This window comes from Monodon monoceros, unplaced genomic scaffold (genome assembly GCF_005190385.1).
Source record: "Monodon monoceros isolate NGI ecotype Baffin Bay Population unplaced genomic scaffold, NGI_Narwhal_1 Super_Scaffold_12, whole genome shotgun sequence".
NCBI classification, from domain to species: Eukaryota; Metazoa; Chordata; class Mammalia; order Artiodactyla; family Monodontidae; genus Monodon; species Monodon monoceros.
In genome coordinates, this window is record NW_021703768.1 from 12988141 (window position 1) to 13014045 (window position 25905).

Below are 25905 nucleotides of genomic sequence, written 5' to 3' on the forward strand. Positions count from 1 at the left end.
TCTTCTTCTGGTACCCCTATAATTCGAATGTTGGTGCGTTTAGTGTTGTCGCATAGGTCTCTGAGACTGTCTTCAATTCTTCTCATTTTTTTTTTCCTACATTCTGCTCTGTGGGAGTTATTTCCACTATTTTATCTTCCAGGTCACTTATCTGTTATTCTGCCTCAGTTTTTCTGCTATTGATTCCTTCTAGAGAATTTTAAATTTCATGTATTGTGTAGTTCATCATTGTTTGTTTGCTCTTTAGTTCTTCTAGGTCCTTGTTAAACGTTTCTTGTATTTTCTCCATTCTGTTTCCAAGATTTGGATCATCTTTACTATCATTACTCTGGATTCTTTTTCAGGTAGACTGCCTATTTCCTCTTCATTCATTTGGTCTGTTGGGTTTTTACCTTGCTGCTTCATCTGCTGTGTATTTCTCTGTCTTCTCATGTTGCTTAACTTACTGTGTTTGGGGTCTGGTTTTCTCAGGCTGCAGGTTCGTAGTTCCCGTTGTTTTTGGTGTCTGCCCGCAGTGGCTGAGGTTGGTTCAGTGGGCTGTGTAGGCTTCCTAGTGGAGGGGACTAGTGCCTGTGTTCTGGTGGATGAGGCTAGATCTTGTCTTTCTGGTGAGCAGGACCATGTCCGTTGGTGTGTTTTGGGGTTTCTGTGACCTTATTATGATTTTAGGCAGCCTCTCTGCTAATGGGTGGGTTTGTTTTCCTGCCTTGCTATTTGTTTGGCATAGGGTGTCCAACACTGGAGCTTGCTGGTTGTTGAGTGGAGCTGGGTCTTGGCATTGAGATGGAGATCTGTGGGAGAGCTTTTGCCATTTGATATTATGTGGAGCCGGGAGGTCTCTGGTGCACCAATGTCCTGAACTCAGCTCTCCCACCTCAGAGACTCAGTCTTGACACCCGGCTGGAGCACCAAGACCCTGTCAGCCACAGGGCTCAGAAGAAAAGGGAGAAAGAAAGAAAGAAAGAAAGAAGGAAAGAAAGAAAGAAAGAAAAAACTAAAATAAAATAGAATAAAGGTTTTAAGATAAAAATTTTAAAAATTATTAAAAATAAAAAAGTAAAAAGAAAAAAGCGGACAGGCAGAACCCTCGACAAATGGTAAAAGCAAAGCTATGCAGTCAGAATCACACCAAGAAGCGTACACATACACACTCACGAAAAGAGAAAAAGGAAAAGAAATTATGTATCTTTTGGGAAGTCTGAGGTCTTCTGCCAGCACTCAGTAGGTGTTCCGTAGGAGCTGTTCCACATGTAGATGTATTTCTGATGTATTTGTGGGGAGGATGGTGATCTCCGTGTCTTACTCCTCCACCATCCTGAAGGTCTCTCTTATATTTTTGATCAAGGAGATTGATTCTGTTTTGAAAGGAATGAAAGATGTTGGGAAATAAAAAATACTGCAGTTGTTACTGGTCTTATCTCGGGGACAAGAGGTATTCCAAAAAAACTAGAGCCAATGATTTTTCCCTAAAATTACTGTCTGGTATTTTAGAAGATTACTTCATAATGTCATTCCAGCATTTACAACAATACTGCTTCTCACTTTTTTGTTTTTTCAGTGTTTAAGTTTTTTACTCTCCACACGTAATACAATTCTTCAGCTAAAACAGGAGTAATGAGACAAAATGGTTCTGAAAAGTACAATAGAAAAATATTGTCCACTGGTTTATTTTTCCAAATGAGTAATAGGCTGTTTACAAATAAGTAGATCTCCAATGATGTATTTTAAAATGGCAAATCTATTACTGTTTGAAATCTAAATTAAAAAAAATTTACTGCTTCTCACTTTTAATAGTACCTTTCATTCCTTCTGATATTTTTATTATTTAGAAAGAAGTAAAGCCACTAGTTTGAAAAATTATGCAAGTTCTTATCAGGGCAAAGGGCCCAGTTGTGACATGCTGGCATGGTCCCTTTGTCTTTATATAAGCTCTTTGAGCCTCAGTATCTTTCACGATAAAGCCGGCGTGAGGAAATCTCCTAACAGGATCGTTGTGATGATCAGATCAGAACGCGGGTGTCAAGCACTTGATGCCATACCTAGCGTGTGTCAGCTGTGATGTGGTGTTGTTCCTATTTAATACCTGGGTTATTGGATTTATAAATAATTTAACATCTTCCTGGGCTTCGTAACTTAACAGTACATGTGGGTCAGTTTAAGTGTTCAGAATCAGCACTTAGTTTCATTACTGTTGAGAGGAATTGTTAATCATTCTAGGACATGGTAAAGACCCATGTTGGTAAAAATGTGTTTTTAAAATGCCAGTATCTTCTGCTGAGTATGTTTTTGGCATTCTAAAAGTAAAGAATTTGGTTTTCTCTTGCTTGCTTGCTTTTTGCTTGCCTTTTCAGTTACGTCTGCTGACAAGGTAAATAATTAAGATGAGAAAATAATTGTTTCATGTTGTGGCTTGAATTTTGAGATCTTATTGCTGTACTTCTAGAAAGAGATGACCAGAGCTGTAAAACTAAATGAAGCATACACTTGGGAAAACAAAATTTTCTTTCTCTGTGTTCTTTTCTGAAAACCCTAATAGAAGTAATAAAATAAATAGAGTAGTTTCACCAGAAATGTTCAGTGATCCCCAGCAGACTTCCTTAGGATTGTATACATGTTCATGAGAAGCGTTTCTGCCTTCCTGTCAAAGGCCAGTCACGTGGATTTGTGCTTAGTGTGTAATGTAATATTTCTAAAGTTCTTAAGCTAATTTAGTTCTATTTGAAAATTCTTGTGTGCCAATCTCTCCCTCTCTCTCTCTTTTTTGCTTTTGTGTGTGTGTGGCTTTGTGTGAGAGAGTGGGGAAGCTTGACCACAGGGGTCAGGTACTGCCCTTGAGAGGGTAAGGTGCCCTGGATCCCAGATTATATAAAGTAGCCGTCAGTGCAGAGTTTGAAGAACATTTCTGTCTTTTCCCTTTCATGAGTTAAAGCCCAATTTGGTTGGTAGCAAAGAGACAGAGCTGAGAGTGACGGGGAGGGAAGGAGAGGGGACAGTGTGGAGGAGAGAGAGAGAGAGGGAGACAGAGAAAGGGAGAGAGAGAGGGCGTGAGGAGGTGGGGTTTTTTTTTTTAATATTTATTTATTTATTTGGTTGCACCGGGTCATAGTTGCAGCACTTGGGCTCCTTAGTTGTGGCCGGCGGGCTCCTTAGTTGTGGCCGGCAAGCTCCTTGCTTGTGGCATGAATGTGGGATTTAGTTCCCTGACCAGGGATCGAACCTGGGCCCCTTGCATTGGGAGCGCAGAGTCTTATCCACTGTGCCACCAGGGAAGTCCCCGGAGGTGGGAGTTTAAGGTGATGGAAGCACGTATACATGAAACCTTTTTTTCTCTCCAAACATGAAACTGAATAAAGGAGGGAACAAACGCTGGAAGAAAGAGCCAGGGCCTTCTGTGATACCTTCCATGTGGTGTGCAAAACTCAGACTTCATCGCCGGCGTCCTGGGAGGGATGGCATTGCCACCTGTCTCAGGGGAGCCAGGGATGCCGGCCTTTCATGGGGTCCTGCCGGGCCAGGAGGGCTGGGGACACAGCTTCGCGAGAGTGGGTGGGCAGGCTGTGATGCTGGGCGCCCAGTGGCCCATAGAGTCCTGTTTCCTCTTGTTTCTGTCTGAGCCTCTTCCACATGTTTGTTTCCAGGTGGCAGAGATAAGCGCGGGGGTCCCATCCTAACCTTCCCGGCCCGCAGCAATCATGACAGGATACGACAGGAGGACCTCCGGAGGCTCATTTCCTACCTGGCCTGTATCCCCAGGTGAGTCCCGCGTGGTCGTGGCTGGTCCCTGTCCCAGAGGTGCAGCGCTGCACACACTCCCCAGAAAACAGCCCACAGGAGCCTGGATTCTGATCAAAGTGCTGTCAAGTGAAAATCATGGTCTTTCTCCTTATTTTCCTTTTGTGACCCTCCTCGGTGCGGGGCTGAGAAGGGCAGTGTTCTGAGTGAGCAGGCTTGTGTGGTGGCGATGGGGGTGGCTTGGCCACCGGGCGGGGACCTTAGGTTGTGGTGCCCAAGGTGGAGGTAAAGCAGAGATGATCCTGATAACGGAGACCCGGCGGGCCGGAGGCTCACCAGTGGAGTGTGGTTTCCGAGAGGAACTTTGTGGCTCTGTGCTGCGCTTCAGTTCCTGGGAAGTATTCGGTTGATTTGTAGCGTGAACTTTGCAGGGCATTCAGAATCCCTACCAGCTAATGTCCCGGGACATGGAGTTTGGGAGCTCTCATTCAATCTGCGACCCGCTAGTGACAGCCAGGGGGATTTTCGGCGTAGATGCCAAAGAACACGAGGAATAGGCAAGGCTTTATTTTCTGGAGAGCCCTGATGTGAGGAGCGGTTAACAGCAGTGGGCCAGTGTGTATACCTGCGGAGTCTAGCATCTTTGCTTCTGCTCTAGAAACATATTACTGAGGTTTTACCTACAGAGCGAGCTGACAGCTGGCAGAAGAAACCCTCCCCCGCCTCCCACATTAACATCTCCATTTAATGGTTAAGATTAATTTTTGGAAAACAAAGTACTGCTCTGATATGATCCAAGCATACAGCCAGGCCTGGCATAAGAGGTGGCTGTGTGCCGGGGGTCGGAGCAGGACCCCCTGTGAGGAAGAGGTACTCTCACCCCAGAAGCGGGTGTGCTAAAGCAGGGCATGGCTGATGTGCGCCAGTGAAGAGGGATTTCCTAGGAGACTAAACGAGCGCCTGAAAAAGGACACTCGGTCATAATATAGACTAACGAGTGGCCGTAAGGAACATGCTAACGCCAGGAAAGCATAAAAGATGGTCAACAGCAGCGTAGTGGATTCTAAAGTTTGAGGTGAGTGTAACAGATCGCCCACGGAGCAGGGCTTGTGACTCTCCCGCGACCTCTTTGGGTTGACACCAGCCAGGGAAACAGCACTGTCCTCTGGCAACCCATCCTCACGGTGGCTGAGGAAGGTCAGCTTTGGTGTCGATGGTCTGAGCTTCAGAGGGGGTTCTTGGGTTTTTCTGTAGGGTATCCTTTGTGGGAAAGCTATTACATCAAATCATCAGCAACATATTAATGGGCCCCTGCTTAAATATGTGGAAAAGTTTTCCCTTTCCTCTTACTCTGATATTTTCTTGGACTGTTGAACTGTTGAAATCACAGAGTTGGAAAGAGTTTTAGAAGTTATTTTACTACTCACTGTCACTTATAAATAACAACACAGTTTACAGCCACTACTTACTGAACTCTTACTATGTGCCATGTGCTGTGCTAATGATGAAAAAGAAACAGATACAGACGATGATGTGAAAAAGCAGATCCCTGCCATCCAAAATGATGCTTGGTGTATAGTTCAGTGAAACACAAGTTGAATTTCACCCAGGTGATCTTTTAGAAAACATTTACACCGTTGGAATTCTGTATATAACTTTGGCAACTTGCTTTCTGGTTTTGAAATCCATATTGATTATAAATGTAAAAAAATTACTTTTCCTTTCATTGATATCATAAAGAAATCGATTCAAGTATATTTTGAATCAGCTGGATGACCCACTTTAAAAAAAAAACAACACAAAACTTTGTCCTGGGAATCGTGAGTGTAAACAAAACTAGAGAGAAGCGAACACCCATGGGCCCATCATCCAGCTCCAACGATTATTGGATTCTGCCAATCTTGTCTAGTTCCCCAAGAAAACATAGCAAATCCCAGATATTCTCTCATTTCTCTCATAAGTTCCTCGGTGAGTAGAGTGACCCTCCAAGCACCGAGCACAGTCAGTTCGTTTCATTGCCTGGCTTTGCTTTTGTATTTACAATTTCAAGTGACAGGCAATGCCAGTTTCTTGTTCTTGGTTAATGAGCAAATGAGAGAGATGGGATTAATTTGTATGTAAATGATGCGTTTGCCAAATCACAGTGGAGGAAGGTTTCCCAGTGGTCCAAATAGAAGTAAGTGGCCACAAAAAGAGTCCTCTCCAGGTCCACCGCAGGTCCTACAGCGACTGACAGAGAACCTTAGTGCCGCCTTCAGGGAGCCTGCAGAGGTGGGAGAGCTCTGGTGTTAGCCAGACAGTGGGATCACTGATCATGTCAGGAGATTAATGGTGTGTGAATTTTGGGGGACTTGTGGGTTGGCTTGTTCTTTATTTGAGTCTATAATTTGTTGTTACAGTTTCAGCGTGAAATACACAGTCCTGGGCAGTGGGAGGGGCAGGGGGTGGATGTCCTGTGGGACTCCTTTCTCTGTCCACCACTGTCAATGTTTTCTGTGACATGATGGTAGCCTCTGGCTGCCCCTCAGCCAGACAGTTACAGGGCTACACATTCCCGGATTTGGAGAAGTGTGCCATCCGGGAAAGCTTGGGGGTCAGAGTCAGACGGACTGACCTGGTTTACTTAATTTTATGGGGTTTCTGATCTACGAGATGTGATAGTAATCTGTACTTCTGGGATCACTGTATTAAGTAAGATTATTTATGTACATGCCCAGCACAGTGTCTGACTCATGGTAGCTGTCTCAGAAGTGGTACAGTAATGTCCATCTTTCGTATTTGCTCTTTGACTTCCCTTCAGTTGATTTTCTTTTTGCCATGTGTTCTAGAACCAGATCATCTTGTCTGTTTCTTTTCTGCGTGGCCTCCTGTCTTTGCCTCTTAAAATGTGGCCCCCAGATTTGAAACATAATGTGATCTGAGAGTGGTGACTAGTTTTGAGTACTGTTGTTTGGGCCACCTTCCCTCCCCTCTCCCTTCCTTAAAAAACAAACAAACAATTAGAATAATAGATTGGTTTTCATATGATTAATTTGCAAGGGAACTTTTCCTTAAATGTGTAGGAGAAAAGTCACAGCAGAACTTCTTCGTGCTGTGATGGGGACTCCTGCACAGAAATGATAATCACGTTAGTCTTGGTGCATCTCTAGGTGTTTATTGCTCTTTTGAATTATACTCATTATGTTCTAGAACGTTTTGGCTTCTTTGGAATGATTTATAGCAACTAAATGGATAAAGCACTCTGACTCTCTTTTGTCACCAATGAAATCATGTGAAACTTTTGAGTTGATTCATTCATGAACATTCATATAAAAAGGTACCTTCTTCATCTAGGAACTGAAGAAAGGAGAGTTTCTCTTTTTTAGAGACCTGAATTGAAAAAGGACCTTAGTTTCATCTACATTTTTAAAAATCTCACAGCTAAAATGAGGCTCTTAGGTAAAACTGCTGAAACACCTGGTTAACAAGTCACACTTTGCAGTGAGCAGTGCCTTGAAGGAAGAGCATGGCACGGAGCCCTTCAGCAGCAGCTGTGCTTGTTCATTAGACGCTCAGAAATAGAGCTGTGGCTTTGGTCATGTTTGCAAGTCGCCGCTTTCTTAATAACGCGTGGCTTTTAACTCGATAAAGACAGATGGGTGCGAAGGATGCGCACTCCCAGCCCAGTTGGAGTGCTGCTTGCTTTACTTGGAAGTCACCGGTGGGAACAGTTGGATGGCGGAGGCAGGTGGCTGGTTAATCCTTCTGTAAGCGGTGTAAGCTCAGGGCACCTTTTGCTTGTGTCTCTCTCCAGCTTGTTCCTCTTGTTAAGCCTGGAGTTATTCAGGATTCCTTCTAAGCCCCGTCAAGTGGAGGGGCCTTGTAGTTTTACGTACACACTGTGTAGAGCCATGTGAGGAGAAAGGCTGCCAGAGAATTTACCTCGATAGGGGACGACGGATGCTTAAACCGCAGGACCAGACAGCAGCTCGTACAGCAGCAGAACCTGTTGCCCGACAGCCTCCTGTCTTTGGTGAACGGCAGCAGAACATGAGAGTCTGGAGCAGAAGGTCCCAGCTGGGCAGCAGACATCTGACGTCCTGCTCAGGCAGGTCTAGCCCCAAGGCGCTGTGGAGCCCAGAACTTCTTGCAGGATGGCAAGCTCCTTTAGAACCCCAGGAAGTTCAGAATGCTTAATTTCAGTGACTTGGGGGATTTTAGGAAGCATTTCTGGGAGTGCCTAGCTACCTCTAAGGATTTGTGAAGGTGACCCGAGACGCTCCCAGGATCGTGGCCCAGGACCTACTTGAGACAGGAGGAGTGATAGCATGAGGAGTGTTGAGCCCTGTTAACTGTTTTTCAGTTCATATTCATACAGGAGTTAATCCAATCACTCCTGCAGCTTTCCACACTGGAGTGATAAGCCGGTGTGTTGGATCAGTCTGTTTTCTCCTTAGGGCTTTCAGGACTGTGCTCCTAGGACTGCGGGCCGCCATCAACTCAGGTTCTGTCCCCACGGACTTTTTTGGAATGTTTTTGGGAGTATGCCTCTTATACTGATGAAGTTGTCATAGGAACTTGGAGTGTCTGTTACTCTACTGGTATGAATCAAAAGATAAGGAAAAGAATGGCGTGTGAGGGAGTGGGGAGGGCATGGAGGCGGGGGACGGGAGAAGGTAGGGGAGTAAGCTCATGTGAGAGAGTGTGAAATTGGTTTTAATTTCGACTTAAATTTAGGTGAGACTATGGATTTTTTTTTCCTGTCTATAATGGTCTCACTTTACTTTTAGAATTTTTTTTTTTTTTTTTTTTGCGGTATGCGGGCCTCTCACTGTTGTGGCCTCTCCCGTTGCGGAGCACAGGCTCCGGACGCACAGGCTCAGCGGCCATGGCTCACGGTCTTAGCTGCTCCACGGCATGTGGGATCTTCCCGGACTGGGTCACGAACCTGCGTCCGCTGCATCGGCAGGCGGACTCTCAACCACTGCGCCACCAGGGAAGCCCTATTTTTAGAAATTTTTTATTAAAAAACTTTTGAAGTGTAGTCAGTCGCTTTACCGTATTGTGTTAGTTTCAGGTGTACAGCAGAATTATTCAGTTACGTGTAGTTTTTTCAGATTACTTTCCGTTGTTGATTATTACAAGATATTGAATGTAGTTCCTTGTGCTAGTAAATCTTTGTTGCTGATCTGTTTTATGTATAGTAGTTTGTATCTGCTAATCCCAAACTCCTAATTTATCCCTCCCCCCAACCCCCTTCCCTTTGGTAACCATAAATTTGTTTTCTGTGTTTGTGAGTCTGTTTCTGTTTGGTATATAGATTCATTTGTATTATTTTTAGATTCCACATAGAAGTGATATCATATAATGTTTGTCTTTATCTGACTTACTTAGTAGAATGATCTCTAGGTCTGTCATTGTTGCTGCAAATGGCAATATTCCTTCATTTTTATGGCTGAGTAATATTCCATCATGTTCCAGATGTGTATATGTACCACATCTTCTTAACCCAGTTTGTCTGTTGATGGTCACTCAGGTCGTTTCCGTGTCTTGGCTATCGTTAATCGTGCTGTTACGAACATTGGGGGAGATGTATATTTTTTAATTAAAGTTTTCATTTTTCACTGGATATATGCCCAGGAGTGGGATTGCTGGGTCGTATGGTAGTTCTACTTTTAGTTTTTAGAGGAACCTCCATACTGTTCTCCATAGAGGCTGCACCAGTTTACATTCCCACCAACAGTGCAGGAGGGTTCCCTTTTCTCCACACCCTCTCAGGCATTTATTATTTGTAGACTTTTTGATGATGGCCATTCTGACCGGCGTGAGGTGATACCTCAATGTAGTTTTGATTTGCATTTCTCTAATGATTAGGGATGTTGAGCGTCTTTTCATCTGCCTGTTGCCAGCTGTATGTCTTCTTTGGAGAGATGTCTATTTAGGTCTTCTGTCCTTTTTTTTTTTTTTGATTCAGTTGTTGTTTTTTTGATATTGAGTGGTATGAGCTGTTTGTATATTTCGGATATTAACCCCTGTCAGTCACATCATTTGCAAATATTTTCTCCCATTCTGTAGGTTGTCTTTTCGGTTGCTTGATGGTTTTTTTTTGCTGTGCAAAAGCTTTTAAGTTGGATTATGTCCCATTTGTTTAGGGTTTTTAAAAATTTTTTTTATTGGAGTATAGTTACTTTACAATGTTGTGTTAGTTTCTGCTGTACAGCAAAGTGAATCAGCCATATGTATAATATACATACATCTCCTCCCTCCCAGATTTCCTTCCCATTTAGGTCACCACAGAGCACTGAGTTCCCTGTGCTATACAGTAGATCCTCAGTAGTTATCTGTTTTATACATAGTAGTGTATATATGTCAATCCCAATCTCCCAGTTCATCCCACCACTGTTTTGCTTTTGTTTCTTTTGCCTTGGGAGATTGATCTAAGAAAATATTGCTACAATTTATGTCAGAAAATATTTTGCCTATGTTCTCTTCTAGGAGTTTTATGGTGTCATGTTTTACATTTAAGTCTTTAAACCATTTTGAGTTTATTTTTGTATGTAGTGTGAAGGGAGACTATGGATTTTTAACCCAAGTTTATGAACACTCTGACTTTTGTTTTTTTCTTTACTGCAGATGTGCTTTCTGTATATTTCCCGTGTACTCAGAGGCTGAGATTTAATAAAGCTAATAATTTTTATTTCTTCATCAAGGACATTCTTAAGAGAAACTGGCTCTTTTGTTTTAACAGCTAGAACGTGGAGAGGAAGAATACGTGACTTCTAGCACTATCTTGACTTGTGCTCAGAGCCAGCGGTGTCCACCGTGGCCTGTGTGCCATTGGCGCAACCAGCTGTAAAAGATAGACAAGTCTCAGTATTACTAGATTTTACCCCACAGACCCCTCCAGAAGGGTGCCAAGGATCCCAAGGGGCGGGTGGACCACACCTGAGAACTTCTGAGGTAGCTCAGGGGCCTGGGACAAGTTAAAGGGAATAAATTGGGACATTCAAAAGCTCCTGCTATCACCAGCACGCCAGTGCAGGTGGTTTCAGCTCCTGTGACCCCGGAGTCCCGCGTGACTGCTGTTCACTGCTCTGCGTGTGCTGCTGGGGTTCTGTCCCTGCTGTTTAGTGGCCCTAACAGTTACTAGACAGCATGTGTGATCAGTTAACGCACAAAAGACCAGAGAGATGGGCAGGACGGTCATTGCTCTTCTCCTAAAGAGAAGGCAAGATGCAAAACCGTGGACACAAAAGAAAAAGTTTGAAGGTTTTTGAGGTTGAACCCTGTGCGTGAATAGTCAGTCTACTCTGTTAAGGTACCAGGGAGGGTGAGGACCACGGGTGAGACCTAAGCTCTTTCTGTAATGATCTCCCGTCTGCCAGCTTCCTGGGTACAAGTGCTGGCCAGCCAGGTGGTGGGTGGAGGGAGGTGCCCCACAGGCAGCAGGATGACGGAAGCAGAATCGGCCTTGCCCAGCAGGACTCTGACCAGAGAAAGTGGTGGGAATTGCATGGTTTCAATCTGTCTTTTCTTTCTCTGTAGTGAAGAAGTCTGCAAGCGAGGATTCACGGTGATCGTGGACATGCGTGGGTCCAAGTGGGACTCCATCAAGCCTCTGCTCAAGATATTACAAGAGTCCTTCCCCTGCTGCATTCACGTTGCACTGATAATCAAGCCAGACAACTTTTGGCAGAAACAGAGGACTAATTTTGGCAGTTCTAAATTTGAATTTGAGGTAACTTCCCTGTGTAGCCAGACCAACTAAACCAGTAGGTGTGGTTTATTAAAAGCTTTTCCGTCATCATTTTAGGCTGGTTATAGATTTTTAAAAACCATGTATTCAACAAGAACTGCATATCTGACGTACATATGACATGCAAAATTAGTTATTGTGTAAAATAACACAATTAGGCTTGTTTCTCGCCTTATCCCAGTGGGTGTTTTGCCCATGGAGGGTTTAGGTTCCAGGCCTCTTGTTTCTGGGTAATGGGGCTACTGGGGTGTAAGGCGTGTGTCTTAGAAAGAGAAGCCTGTTTCCTTTTACTACACAGGATGAAATAGCTTTACTGTTCAGTGCAAGTGGCTTTAGGTGGCTTCAGAGTCATCATCGTTACCTCAGCCTTGGAAATAGGGAATGTTAGGGAGAAATGCCCAACTTCACATTTCCTGAGGAAAATGTGTGGGAGAGACTGACTTTTCATCGTGTCCTGGAGAGGACGGTGTGCCGTGTATTTCACACGTCAGGTCTCTCATTTATGAAAAGGGAGAGGTTCCTTGAAAACCTATGTGGGGCTCTGGATTCAGTTAGCGCACAAGGTCGTTGTCTTTCAGGTAGTGTGTAAAACAGACCTCAACCCGCTGGCTTACTCTCCTTTCCCCTGGAAACTGCTCTCCTTACGTAAGCTACCAGGGTTCTGACAAGGCTTTGATGCAGCTGGTTTCATCAGATGATTATGGGGGAACGTATTCGGGCCAGCTGGAAACTGATTCATGCCGCATTCTGTAATAAAATTTAAGTGTTTTCTAACAATACATTATAATAATTGTTAGTCGAATAGATCGCTTCCTCTAGCCACTTTGCCCAAACATTAGGTTTCAGTGAATGTATTCACGTATTTCAAGGTTAACAACAATAATAGTGTTAAACATACCACACAATATTAATTCTTAAGCTTTATGTTACATGTTACACACACTTTTCAATGTCTTTTCATGGGCACATTACTTGCATTTTAAAATTTCTCAGTCCATGGTATTGATTTTCAACCTGAAATCGGAATTTAGTTTTAATTTGAATTTGAAACTGCACCCAAGAGGTTTAGGTGAAACCAGTAAGCCTTTATCTTCACACACAAGAAGAAGTGATTTTGGAGGACAGTTGGTTGGATATTATATTAGTTATTCTCTTGACGCAGTATGTAAAGTGTGTTGTATTTAATGATACACGTTTTAAGCAGAAATAACGATGTGGTGGTATAATGTATGCAGGTTTTTGCTTGTCTAATTGTGATCTTTCCCTCTGGGCCTTTAAAAGTTTCCTGCACTGGCTTTTCTATTGAACTTGTCTGTACATTATCACGAGCTTCTGTCTGTGAAGTGATTGTCTCCATGGACATTATTAAAGTCTGGGCAGACGAGACAGGGATGAACCGACAGTCACGCTTCAGGCAAAAGTGCTGGCCGAGGAGCCGCCCCTCTTTCTCGCTCTGCTGCCTTTTGCCATTCCTTATGTCAAACAGCACAGAGATACAGTTCTAGGTTTCTCTAAGGCTGGAGGTGACAGAGGTGGGGGCTAAACGAGCCTTTCTCTGTTTTATCTTTTGGTTCTAGGCCACACATCTTTTCCCTTTCCCTTTGTCTTCATATTTACCCCACCTCACCCCCAGTTATGTTTTCCTTGAGGCATAATACTAATATTAACTCTGCGTCATCTTCTGATAGGATGAGATGAAGATTTCTTGCTCAGGTTGTAATTGACCAAAACTTCGTTAGATTGGAATGTAGTCGATGATGTATTGAATACAACACTTGTACTGCTCAGAATCGCTGCCGGTTATTGCAGTGAATGAAGCATTCCCTCTCTCTCCAACTTTGTGAGAAGAGCTTCTGCCAGCTTTCTTGCTAATAACCCTTGTGTATTTTCTACATTTAAAAAAAGCCATTCATATTCTAATGTGCCTAAGATAGTGGGTTAATTTCCGCATTCTTGGAAAGAAATCTAATATCTTTAGCTGTCCTGAAATTCATACGATTCTATAGTTTGGGGTATTGCAACTAACATATATGTGTTGCTCTAATGGATTTGTCGTTCACTGTACTAATGCCTCTTTCATTTACATTTGTTTTTATGGGGCCAGAGCAAGGTATGTTACGTTTTCTATAAATGGATTGCTTGCTTTAAGTTTGAAAATCTGTGATTAAGCGTTGCAAACTGCATTATGATAAGACCGTATAAGATTGGTTCATCTTCTCATACATGATTTTTTTTCCCCTTAAGACAAATATGGTCTCTTTAGAAGGCCTTACCAAAGTAGTTGACCCTTCTCAGCTAACGCCCGAATTTGACGGCTGCCTGGAATACAACCATGAAGAATGGATTGAAATCCGAGTTGCTTTTGAAGACTACATTAGCAATGCCACCCACATGCTGTCTCGGCTGGAGGAGCTTCAGGACATCCTAGCTAAGAAGGAGTTGCCTCAGGATTTGGAGGGGGCTCGGAATATGATCGAGGAGCATTCCCAGCTGAAGAAGAAGGTGACTAAGGCCCCCATAGAGGACTTGGATTTGGAGGGACAGAAGCTGCTGCAGAGGATTCAGAGCAGTGACAGCTTTCCCAAAAAGAACTCGGGGTCAGGCAACGCGGACCTGCAGAGCCTCTTACCCAAGGTGTCCGCCATGCTGGACAGGCTGCACTCCACGCGGCAGCACCTGCATCAGATGTGGCACGTGAGGAAGCTAAAGCTGGACCAGTGCTTTCAGCTGAGGCTGTTTGAACAGGATGCTGAGAAGGTAAAAGACGGGGGAGGGACGCTAAAATGCGCCACGGAGGGAGGCTTCCTGGATCCTTGGGTCTCAGCAGCCGAGGCTGGTTTGGTCAGGAGAAAGGGCAGAATGAAAGGGCTGGGGAAGGGTAAGCTACTCGCACGGCATCGGTGGGAGACCAGCAGTGTCGGTTCAGAGATCTCCCCTCAGTCTGCTTTCCACTGCTACTCCCTGTGCAACGCAGAGCTCTTCTAGAAACTTAGAGTTGCTAATTACTAATAGTTTGGTTTAGAATGCCTGTAAGATAGACGAGAATATTTTCAATTAAAAGTGAAAACTTTGTAGGATATATTACTGAAAGCAATAGTTGTTCGAGTATTTTTCTAATAACTGCTCTTCCACTCATAAAAGCCAGTGAGAAAAACACCCTTCGGATCTACTGTTGAGTATGTTTTTACAATAAAAGGCGAGTAATGAATTAAAAATAATAGCTTCTGGGAAATAGAGGCAATAATTACTTACGGTTTCATGTTTCCGTATTGTGCTCGAGTCAGACCAACTGGCCAAAGTGAGCTCTTGTCTGTCTCAGCAACGTGAAAGCAGGACACTTATTTAGAGGAATACGTTGCAAGCCGTGAACGTGAGTGAATTGATCCCTCTTAATTTGAGCTCACTGAATTTTTTTTCATGGACAGGAAAATTTTTTGTAAAGTTAGAAAACATTAAAAATCTTTGCTATAAAAGGACCGTTTGAAAGGTGACAATCCACCACTATTTTCCAGTAATATTATTTGGTAAGCTTTTAACCTCTCTTTATGGTTAAAGTACAGCTGACCCTTGAACAACACGGGGGTAGGGACGCTGACGCTTCCTGCAGTTGAAAATCCAGACTGCTCTCTCTGCCTCCAAGACAAAGGAATTGATAAATGACTCACCCGAGGACAGCAAGCTGAGACAGTTTGGATAGAATCAGGCCTCCAACTCTAGTTCTTTTGATTCCATATATTGTGATCTCTAGTTGAACACAACTCTCCCCCACACTTAGTTAATTTAAAGATGTGTAAAATGAAAATATAGGTACTCATTTGTTGAAAAATATCTGCATATGAGTAGACCTGTACAGTTCAGACCCGTGTTGTTCAAGGTTCAACTGTTGTGCCTTGTCAAAGATACTAGAAAATCTTCCTTTCAATTACTAGACAAACAGGTGACTGTCCCTGGAAGTCACATTCACATCACAGAAGCAGTGCTAATTGATAATCATTTCTTTTTCCTTAAATGTTTTCCTGGGAACAATGAAATTAACATCCTTTTCCAGGTAGCATCTGTATAGAATCTTAAGAGAGACGTCATTGTTAAGGTTTTCCCCCATTTCTTCTTATTTTTACGGTAAATTTTATTGTTTGCATTTGCACAGGGATTTTTAAAAATTGTTTTATTCTTGCACTAAAGAGCATAACCTTTTAGTCATTGGAATTGCTGTCAGTAATCTGTGGTCAAAGCAAAGCCCATCCAGAAACCTGTAAGCTTGTACCTTCACCTAACGGGTCTTTTTTTGGCAGAGCGGTGTGCCTAATGATGTAGTTCAGTATGGAAGAGAGACTGGGTTGGGAGATTAGAGTTCTAACTAGCCTGGGGGATTTGAATACCTCTCTTTACTTATCTGCTCCTTAGTCCCTCATCTGTCAAAGGAGCACACTAGATAAGGTTTCTTGTAGCTCCTGCAAGTTCAGAGCTGCTGACTGGTTAGAAGTCGAGAATCTTCCGGGCCCTGGCGCCTGAGAGGTTGTCAGAGGAAAGACGCCACTCTTTCTTGGTTCGGTCCCGTGCTGGGAGCCGCGTCAGTCATTTCTTTTTCTGGAGTGATTCCAGGTTGTCTTTCTTCATTCCGGTAGATGTTTGACTGGATCACGCACAACAAGGGCCTGTTTCTGAACAGCTACACTGAGATTGGGACCAGCCATCCTCATGCAATGGAGCTTCAGACACAGCACAACCACTTTGCCATGAACTGCATGGTAAGATCCTGTGGAAACAGAGGTATCCTGCCTGTGAAAGTATAAAACGGGAGGTTATTTACACAGATCATTCCCAGCACACTGCGGGGAGCCCATGCAGGGGCTTCTGACAGCTCAGCGGCAGCAGCTGACCTCCAGGGGCGGGAAGTTCTCTGTGGGAGCAGTGTTTACGTAGCTCGTTTTAAGTTTTAAGCAAACAGAAGGGAAAACAAGCAAACAGACAAACCAGTGAAACTCGAACCAATTACTTGGCCAGTGCCACGTGCACGGTTTTGAGTCTGGCTCCTGCGCTGTACGTCCTGGGAGCCCGCGGGGACCCAGAAGAGCTTTTCAGAGGCCGAGTGAGCCTCCGAGACCAGCCCAGTGTCAGTTTGCTGGCCGCCTGCCCTTCACACTGAAGGAATAAGCCAGCCTGCTGCTCACCTGGAGGGCATCCTTCAGCTCTCCTCAAACGTGAGCGCTCCTCCCAAGGTGAGCGCAGGGAGTCGGGTCTGGACGCCAGCCGTGCCTGGAATCCTCTGGCTCCCTTTGATGCCCTGGGCCTCTTGTGATTGGACAGCTGCGAGACTACAGTGCAAACAAGCACCCCAAAAGAAACCCAACAGTGAATTTTAAATAACGGTCTTATTACATTTTTGGAGTTAATATAACTGCAGTAGAGCTGTATGTTGTTCTGTAAGGGTATATGGTTCCTTCTCTAGAGAGTTATTCTAGAAATTTTCACCTTAGAGACAGAGTTTTGGTGTGAACTTTGAGCCAGAATTATGAGAATTCACCCTCTTAGCCTTGTAACGTGCGTTAAAGAGCATTGAAACGATATGCAGACGGGGTCTTCGTTTAAATTAGTTCAGTAAGATGCCATTTAATTAAAGTTCAGTCCACAAAGTGCTCCACTTTAGGTAGTTTCAAAGATAAGATTCAGCGATAAAATGTTTGTAATAGACACTGACCCAGAAGTTTGACACTGTTCTTGAGTTTGAGGTAAGAGAATTTTGGGGTTAAGTGATTCAGCCTGGGGAGAGGTGAAGAGAACGCAAATGTGGGCCTTTGGGGGAAGCGTCTTAGAAGAATTTGTTCCTAGAAAAATTCCTATCAATTTTTCAGAATATTCTGAAACTTCTAGTAATGGTGAAAGGCACATTCAGCCGACCATATCACATACTTAAAAACTAGAAATGTTAAAATATATTTTGTAAAAACTAGAAGTGACCAGAAAGGGTCCTCTCCCTCCCCCAGCATTACTGTGACACATTTAGGAATCAGCAGAAGAGGAAGCATGTGTGGAAGACAGGTGCGGTGTGTTATGAATGTAGAGGTTTTAAATTCTGACTCTTGTTTACCGCATGACCTTGGGCAGTCTGTTTAATCTCTTTGAGCCTCGGTTTCCTAATCTCTAAAGTGGGGATAATCTCTGCCTAACACGGTGTTACATTATTTTACTTACTCTGTATGTGTAAGACACTAAGCAGAGTGCTGAACACAAAGCAAGTACTTGATAAATGGTAGTTATTATCAGTGATGTTATCATCTAATTAAAAATACTGTCAGTATTTTTAGTATATTATAGTAAGTAAGAAACTCTTAAAAGTATGGGTGACTTTTTTTAGGTTTAAGTATATTTTCTGTTTTTCTATGATACATTTTTATCACTTCTCTAAGGAAAAATTTTAATTGAAAAAGGATGTGGTAACCCTGTGCATTGCGTGGTGACAGCTCCTGGGAGCACTTTCCAAAAGCCTACCAGCCCCTGGTTCCGAACACCTCCCTGAGTCCTCGGTATCTGTCTAGGACATTTATTTATGCAGAACCGGGGCCTGTTAACCTTCAGCCCTTTCTTGTGCTATCTACAGTGTTTTCAACATTTTTTGACAAAGAAAATGAAAGTGCTAGATATCAGTAAGCAAAGTTGATAATCTTTTAAGAAAGCATTTTAAGGGACAGCAACAATCGTGCTCATTCTCCTGTCACAGGTTTTTTTTTGTTTTGTTTTTTTGTTTTGCGGTACGCGGGCCCCTTACTGCTGTGGCCTCTCCCGTTGCGGAGCATAGGCTCCGGACGCACAGGCCCAGCGGCCATGGCTCATGGACCCAGCCGCTCCGCGGCACGTGGGATCTTCCTGGACCGGGGCACGAACCCGTGTCCCCTGCATCGGCAGGCGGACTCTCAACCACTGTGCCACCAGGGAAGCCCCACAGGTATTTTTAAAGCCTATGATGGTGAGAGTCTAGGTGGAGGTACTTCTAACGTAGGGAGTGTACGTTTGTACATTGCCGTGCTTGTGTACACACTCATTTGGGCTGTGTGCCACGTGGTTCCTTCCTCCTGCAGTAAGTGACAGAGGTATGGACGAGGCATAAAGCATAGGGCAGTACTCTGTGTGCGGAGCACAGTCTGTTTGAGGGGATGAAAGTGATCCAGGGCCCTGAAACAGCGTCAAGGGGCACCCACAATGAAGCCATCCAAATGGACAGCTCTTCTCTGGATGCTGACAGAGGGCATCTGCCGATGCTCTTCCCGACAGACCTTTTGGGTAGATTTTCCTCTTTGAGCATACAGAGAAAGCAAAACTTAGTGAATGTGGCCACCTGTCACCGGAGAGGGAGAATGCATATGAGAAGGGCAGACACTGCTCTTGACCTAGAGGATGCTAGTTAGAGCGTTAATGCCACGTGAGGCAGTGAGGCCAGTTCCCCATGGATTGTGGCCTTGACTGGATGTCACAGCCTCACAAAGTACCCCCTCCCTGCCGCTGCAGACACCCGGATGTGTGGTAGCTGATTTGAGCCTGCAGCCCAGAGAAGTACCTCCGAGACTGGTGTCTGGCTTTCTAAACCCAGATAAAGGCGACTCCGCCTAGTTTAGGTTTAGGTCAGAAGTGGAGGAAAGGAATGAGTAAATGAAGGTACAGAGACAGAACGACAAGTGCATTCTCTAGGTCGCTTACTTGGGTGGGCTGGAGACTAGGTGACAGTGACAAGGCTCATGTAGGGGTCCAGGTGCGAGCCAGTGGGAGATTGGCCTGGAGGACCATGGCAGGAAGGAGGAAGACTGTAGAGGAGTTTGGGTAGGTTGGATAATTAGATTTGTTTTAGGGGCAAGAATCGGAGGAGCCAGAGGTGAGTCTACGGTTTGGGGAGACCCATTGCAAGGTGCAGTGTTGTGATGCGTCACGAAAAATAATGAGTAATACATACATGGAGAGCAGCAGCCTGGGATTTGTTGAAGGTGTGCATTCCTCACTCTGCCTTTGCTGCAATGTGACGCTTAAAGAAGATTGAAGGTGGGAGGGGAAATACCATAGTGAGAACTCCTTCTGCAAGAAAAATGCTTTTTTGTTTTTTAAAAACCTTGCACCCTTATTTTGCGGCAAGCTAGTGGACTTGAAGACAGAGATTGCAACACAGTAGAAAAGTGTGATTTAAAGTTTGAACACAGCACTGTTCTGTTCGCACCCCAGTTCATATTCCTTGGTGAATGTGAATCCATTTACAGATTTTCTGTTGGCACCAGAAAGATGACTTGGGCTTATGTAGAAAGGAGAGCTTGTTTTCACACAAAATAGCCTCTGGTTGCTAAGTACATAGTTTGTCATTTCTGGCTTCTAGTTACAAACTGCAGCGGTGGGTTCCTGCAGTTCTGGGTAACTGCTTGCCACCTGGACCCTTTTCGGGATTTGAGGCCAAGAAGCGAGTCATAGTGCATTTGTGTGCACCCACTTGTGTGTGTGACTGCTTTGTGCCTAACAGTATCCCTCCCAGCTAGTTGATCTGTAATTTTGCAGTTTCTTTTTTTTTTTTTTTTTCAGTACGCGGCCCTCTCACTGCCGTGGCCTCTCCCGCTGCGGAGCACAGGCTCCGGTCGCGCAGGCTCAGCGGCCATGGCTCACTGGCCCAGCCGCTCCGCGGCACGTGGCATCTTCCCGGACCGGGGCACGAATCCGTATCTCCTGCATCGGCAGGCGGACTCTCAACCACTGTGCCACCAGGGAAGCCCTGTAATTTTGCAGTTTTAAAAATAGAAACTGAAACCAGTACCTATGGTTTATGGAAATCCAAGTAGCAAAACACATGTCCTATTATCCCCCAGCTGAGTCTGCTGTTAAAATGTAACTTTTCAGCGAGCGCTCTCCGCATTTCTTGGAAAGACAGCCCGTGCGCCTTCCCCTGACCAGCCCCGCTTTCTACCCCCTTCGCAGAACGTGTACGTGAACATAAACCGCATCATGTCGGTGGCCAGCCGCCTGGTGGAGTCGGGCCACTATGCCTCCCAGCAGATCAAGCAGATCGCCAGCCAGCTGGAGCAGGAGTGGAAGGCGTTCGCGGCCGCCCTGGACGAGCGCAGCACTCTGCTGGACATGTCGTCCGTCTTCCACCAGAAGGCAGAGAAGGTCAGTGCCTGGTACCCCCCGCCCCCGGCCCGGAGCCCTGTGTTCACACGGCAGAGCCCAGGAGGACGCTGGGGCCCTGAAGTCCACGGCTGCGCCCAGCCCGCTGTGCAACCTCAGGCACGCTGTTCCACCTCCTTGTCCCTTACTTTCCTCATTTGTAAAGTGGAGAGACAAGTACGGACTTGAGCGGCCGTTGCATGGTGTGACGCGGTCACTCATTTAGCTGCTGCACAGGGCCTGCTACGCTGTAGGGACTCGCAAGTGGCAACTGCTGTCCTTTATCCCCTCCTGTCCCTCCTCCTCATCACTTGAGGATTCCACTTAGGGTGCTTTGGCAGCAAGTAACAGAAAGCCTGACTCTCAGGTTTAGACATCAGGGGTTGTTGAGTTCTTATCTCACAACACAGGGAATTGCAAAGTGTAGGGAGTTCCAGCCGCACAGTGGTATCAGGGCTGGGTGGGCTCCTGGCTGTGCCTGGCCATCCCCTTGGGGTGCCGGGTGTGTGCTGCAGCTCCCAGCGCCGGCCCCTCTACTGTGGTGTCCCACGCGTGCAGGATAGCGGTGCCGTGTCCTCTCACTTTCTCGGGGCGACAGTGTTTTCAGAAGGTCCCTCCAGCCCAGCCCGCTTCCCTACAGTCCCCTTGGCCAGGAGAGGGGTGCCTGCCCACACCCTGGCTTCAGGGGGGCGGGGAAGGGCAGTTCTGGGTTCTCAGCCTCCCCGGCAGGGGCAAGGCTCTGCCAGCCAGGGCTGCGGTGGGAAAGTGGCTTTGGGATGTGGTTTCCAGTAAGTCATTTGTGTGGATTCGGCTTCACATCAGCTTCATCTGCTGATGTGCTGGTCACAGTACCTTATTTCAGAGGTAACATGTGATGTGTGCCCTTAACGGTCCCCACATGCCCACAAACAGGCGAGCCTGCTTCAGTGAACACGCCTGGAAAACAGCAAAAGGAAAGTGAATTGCTGTGACTCAGGTGCTAGTGCTGGAAGCCTGGGTGGTGAAACACCTTTTCAAGACATAGAGGAAGAAAGCTCAGGAACTTCGGGCCACTAGGAAGACACAAGTGGTTGCCTCAATTGAAACTACTAGAGCTTCCTCAGGGATAGTTATGGGAGGAAACCTACATTCATAGGGATCTGCACTGACGCTTCTAAGAAGGAAATAGTATCGCTTTAATCTAGAAACAGTCTCTGTTGAGGAGTGAAGGCAACAGGGAAGGTAGAGGCCCCACCTTGCCTGGCATCTTGGCCAGGCAGCTGGAATGTTGCACCAGGTGCTAATTATGAGTGATCTCAACTCTAGAAACCTTTAAAGTGTGAAGCAATTGAGGAAACAGAGTGGGATAGAAAGGGGAAAAAATCTTAAGAGTCTCATGTGAAAGCTGTGAGTAGGGACTTGCAGGTTTCAGTGGTCAGGTTTTTCTGCATGCATTTCGGTAGTTTGATGATAAAGGAGAAGCAAAGCCCCCCACCCAGAAACAGTTTGAATTAAAGTATCAGGAGCCCCGTTCGGCCTAAAGCAGCGCTGTCTACCCTTCTCTGTGGCCGCCTCTGGTCCCTGTCATTGTCAGGGTCGTGGTGTGTTGCGCATTGGACATTATCGTGGGTGGGAGAAGAGCTTTGTGGCCCCCGCTCGTGTGCCATCTGGAATGGTAACATATAGTGTGGGCTGCAGCCACCCCCTGGGTCTGGAGGTGTGTGAGCTGCTTGTGGGCCCCTAGAAAGGTCCTTTAAGACGATGAGAATAAAGTTGAACAAGGACAGGCTGCTTGGGGGAATAATGGATAGTCTGAAGCATAATAACACATAGGGAAAATCTCTCTAACCATGGCAGCTTTCAGAATTGCAAATAAACCCAGAAGATTAATTGCTGCTCTGACCTACCTGAAAAGAATGTAGAAATGTGGGTGCCATGGGGTGTTTTCCCACCAGTGTTTTATTATAAAAATTTTTAGACATGCAGCGAAGTTGAAAGAGCCTGAGGTGTTTTTATTTGGATAAAATAATGGCTGTCATTTATGGATTTGAAGGAAATGCAACTAGATGAATACACTCTGGAACAGAATTTCGTGGGATCCTGCGTGAGCTCTAACGGTGCTTGCAGTCCCTGCGTGTCAGTGGCCAGAGAAGATGCCAAACATGACCACTGACGTGCAGATGCGCCGAAGAAGATCACACCTCCTAAGTAGTTTTCCTCTTCCCAGGAGAGGGATCTCCGAATAGCTTAACTTCGTTCCCTCTTTTTAAATGCTCCGTCTTCTAGTTATGCTTCAGCTGTTCTCATAAACTCGGTAGGGAAAGGACCAGAACCTGGACATCATAAATAAGGTTTCCATCACAGCCACCCCTTTGACCCTCATCCAGTTCTCATTAAGAATTTAAATGTGATTAGGGTGACAGAGGGCTCAACTCTGTGACCCTGTGGTTAATGGTGTCACTGAAGGAAGCAGCCTTCCCGGAAGGATGACAGCTCGGCTTTGGAGGGGTGTGTGCTGCGCGCCCAGCCTGCTCCTCTGTCTCTGTGGGTGTTCTTCTGTTAGTGTTCATTTGTGGGTTTTTTTAATTTTTGAATTTTATTTTATTTATTTTTTTATACAGCAGGTTCTTATTAGTCATCGGTTTTATACACATCAGCGTATACATGTCAATCCCAATCGCCCAATTCATCGCACCCCCACCCCCACCCCCCGCCACTTTCCCCCCTTGGTGTCCATACGTTTGTTCTCTACACCTTTGTCTCAGTTTCTGCCCTGCAAACCGGTTCATCTGTACCATTTTTCTAGATTCCACATATATGCGTTAAGATACAATATTTGTTTTTCTCTTTCTGACTTCCTTCACTGTGTAGGACAGTCTCTAGATCCATCCACATCTCAACAAATGACCCAATTTCGTTCTTTTTATGGCTGAGTAATATTCCATAGTATATATGTACCACATCTTCTTTATCCATTCGTCTGTCGATGGGCATTTAGGTTGCTTCCATGACCTGGCTATTGTAAATAGTGCTGCAGTGAACCTTGGGGTGCATGTGTCTTTTTGAATTACGGTTTTCTCTGGGTATATACCCAGCAGTGGGATTGCTGGGTCATATGGTAATTATATTTTTAGTTTTTTAAGGAACCTCCATACAGTTCTCCATAGTGGCTGTATCAATTTACATTCTCACCAGCAGTTTTGGAAGTTTCCCTTTCCTCCACACCCTCTCCAGCGTTTGTTGTTTGTACATTTTCTGATGATGCCCATTCTACCTGGTGTGAGGTGACACCTCATTGTAGTTCTGATTTGCATTTCTCTACTGATTAGTGATGTTGAGCAGCTTTTCATGTGCCTCTTGGCCATCTGTATGTCTTCTTTGGAGAAATGTCTGTTTAGGTCTTCTGCCCATTTTTGGATTGGGTTGTTTGTTTTTTTTTAATATTGAGCTGCATGAGCTGTTTGTAAATTTTGGAGATTAATCCTTTGTCAGTTGATTCATTTGCAAATATTTTCTCCCATTCTGAGGGTTGTCTTTTCGTCTTGTTTATGGTTTCCTTTGCTGTGCAAAAGCTTTGAAGTTTCATTAGGTCCCATTTGTTTATTTTTGGTTTTATTTCCATTACTCTAGGAGGTGGATCATAAAACATCTTGCTGTGATTTATGTCACAGAGTGTTCTGCCTATGTTTTCCTCTAAGAGTTTTATAGTGTCTGGACTTACATTTAGGTCTCTAATCCATTTTGAGTTTATTTCTGTGTATGGTGTTAGGGAGTGTTCTAATTTTATTCTTTTACATGTAGCTGTCCAGTTTTCCCAGCACCACTTATTGAAGAGACTGTCTTTTTCTCCATTGTATATCTTTGCCTCCTTTGTCATAGATTAGTTGACCATAGGTGAGTGGGTCTATCTCTGGGCTTTCTATCTTGTTCCATCGATCTGTGTTTGTGCCAGTACCGTATTGTCTTGATTACTCTACCTTTGTAGTACAGTCTGAACTCAGGGAGTGTGATTCCTCCAGCTCTGTTTTGTTTCCCTCAAGACTGCTTTGGCTATGCTGGGTCTTTTTTGTCTCCATACAAATTATAAGATTTTTTGTTCTAGTTCCGTAAAAAATACCATTGGTAATTTGATAGGGATTGCATTGAATCTGTAGATTGCTTTGGGTAGTAGAGTCATTTTCACAATATTGATTCTTCCAGTCCAAGAACATGGTATATCTCTCCATCTGTTGGTATCATCTTTAATTTCCTTTATCAGTGTCTTACAGTTTTCTGCACACAGGTCTTTTGACTCCCTAGGTAGGTTTATTCCTAGGTATTTTATTCTTTTTGTTGCAATGGCAAATGGGAGTGTCCTTAATTTCTCTTTCAGATTTTTCATCATTACTGTATAGGCATGCAAGAGATTTCTGTGCATTAATTTTGTATCCTGCAACTTTACCAAATTCATTGATTAGCTCTAGTAGTTTTCTGGTGGCATCATTAGGATTCTCTATGTACAGTATCATGTCATCTGCAAACAGTGACAGTTTTATTTCTTCTTTTCCAATTTGGATTCCTTTTATTTCTTCTTCTTCTCTGATTGCCGTAGCTAGGACTTCCAAAACTATGTTGAATAATAGTGGTGAGAGTGGACATCCTTGTCTTGTTCCTGATCTTAGAGGAAATGCTTGCAGTTTTTCACCATTGAGAATGATGTTTGCTGTGGGTTTGTCATATATAGCCTTTATTATGTTGAGGTAGGTTCCCTCTGTGCCCACTTTCTGGAGAGTTTTTATCCTAAATGGATGTTGAATTTTGTCAAAAGCTTTTTCTGCATCTATTGAGATGATCATATGGCCTTTATTCTTCAATATGTTAATATGGTGTATCACATTGATTGATTTTCGTATATTGAAGAATCCTTGCATCCCTGGGATAAATTCCACTTGATCATGGTGTATGATCCTTTTAATGTATTGTTGGATTCGGTTTGCTAGTATTTTGTTGAGGATTTTTGCATCTATATTCATCAGTGATATTGGTCTGTAATTTTCTTTTTTTGTAGTATCCTTGTCTGGTTTTGGTATCGGGGTGATGGTGGCCTCTTAGAATGAGTTTGGGTGTGTTCCTCCCTCTGCAATTTTTTGGAAGAGTTTGAGAAGGATGGGTATTAGCTCTTTTCTAAATGTTTGATAGAATTCACCTGTGAAGCCATCTGGTCCTGGACTTCTGTTTGTTGGAGGATTTTCTTTCTTTCTTTTTTTTTTTTTTTTTTTGCAGTACACGGGCCTCTATCTGTTGTGGCCTCTCCCGTTGCAGAGCACAGGCTCCGGACGCGCAGGCTC

The 25905-nt window shown here is 44.5% G+C and overlaps 1 protein-coding gene across 6 annotated transcripts in view; it reads left to right on the forward strand.

Annotated features, from left to right (window-relative positions):
* TRIO (trio Rho guanine nucleotide exchange factor) overlaps positions 1 to 25905 on the forward strand; it is a 374102-nt gene that overhangs the window by 143932 nt on the left and 204265 nt on the right. For all 6 annotated transcript variants that reach the window (XM_029218706.1, XM_029218711.1, XM_029218708.1 and 3 more), the window contains 5 exons: positions 3639 to 3753; positions 11257 to 11449; positions 13712 to 14224; positions 16093 to 16215; positions 20411 to 20602. In XM_029218706.1, the coding sequence (XP_029074539.1) occupies positions 3639 to 3753; positions 11257 to 11449; positions 13712 to 14224; positions 16093 to 16215; positions 20411 to 20602 (1136 nt within the window). The remainder of the gene's footprint in view (positions 1 to 3638; positions 3754 to 11256; positions 11450 to 13711; positions 14225 to 16092; positions 16216 to 20410; positions 20603 to 25905) is intronic.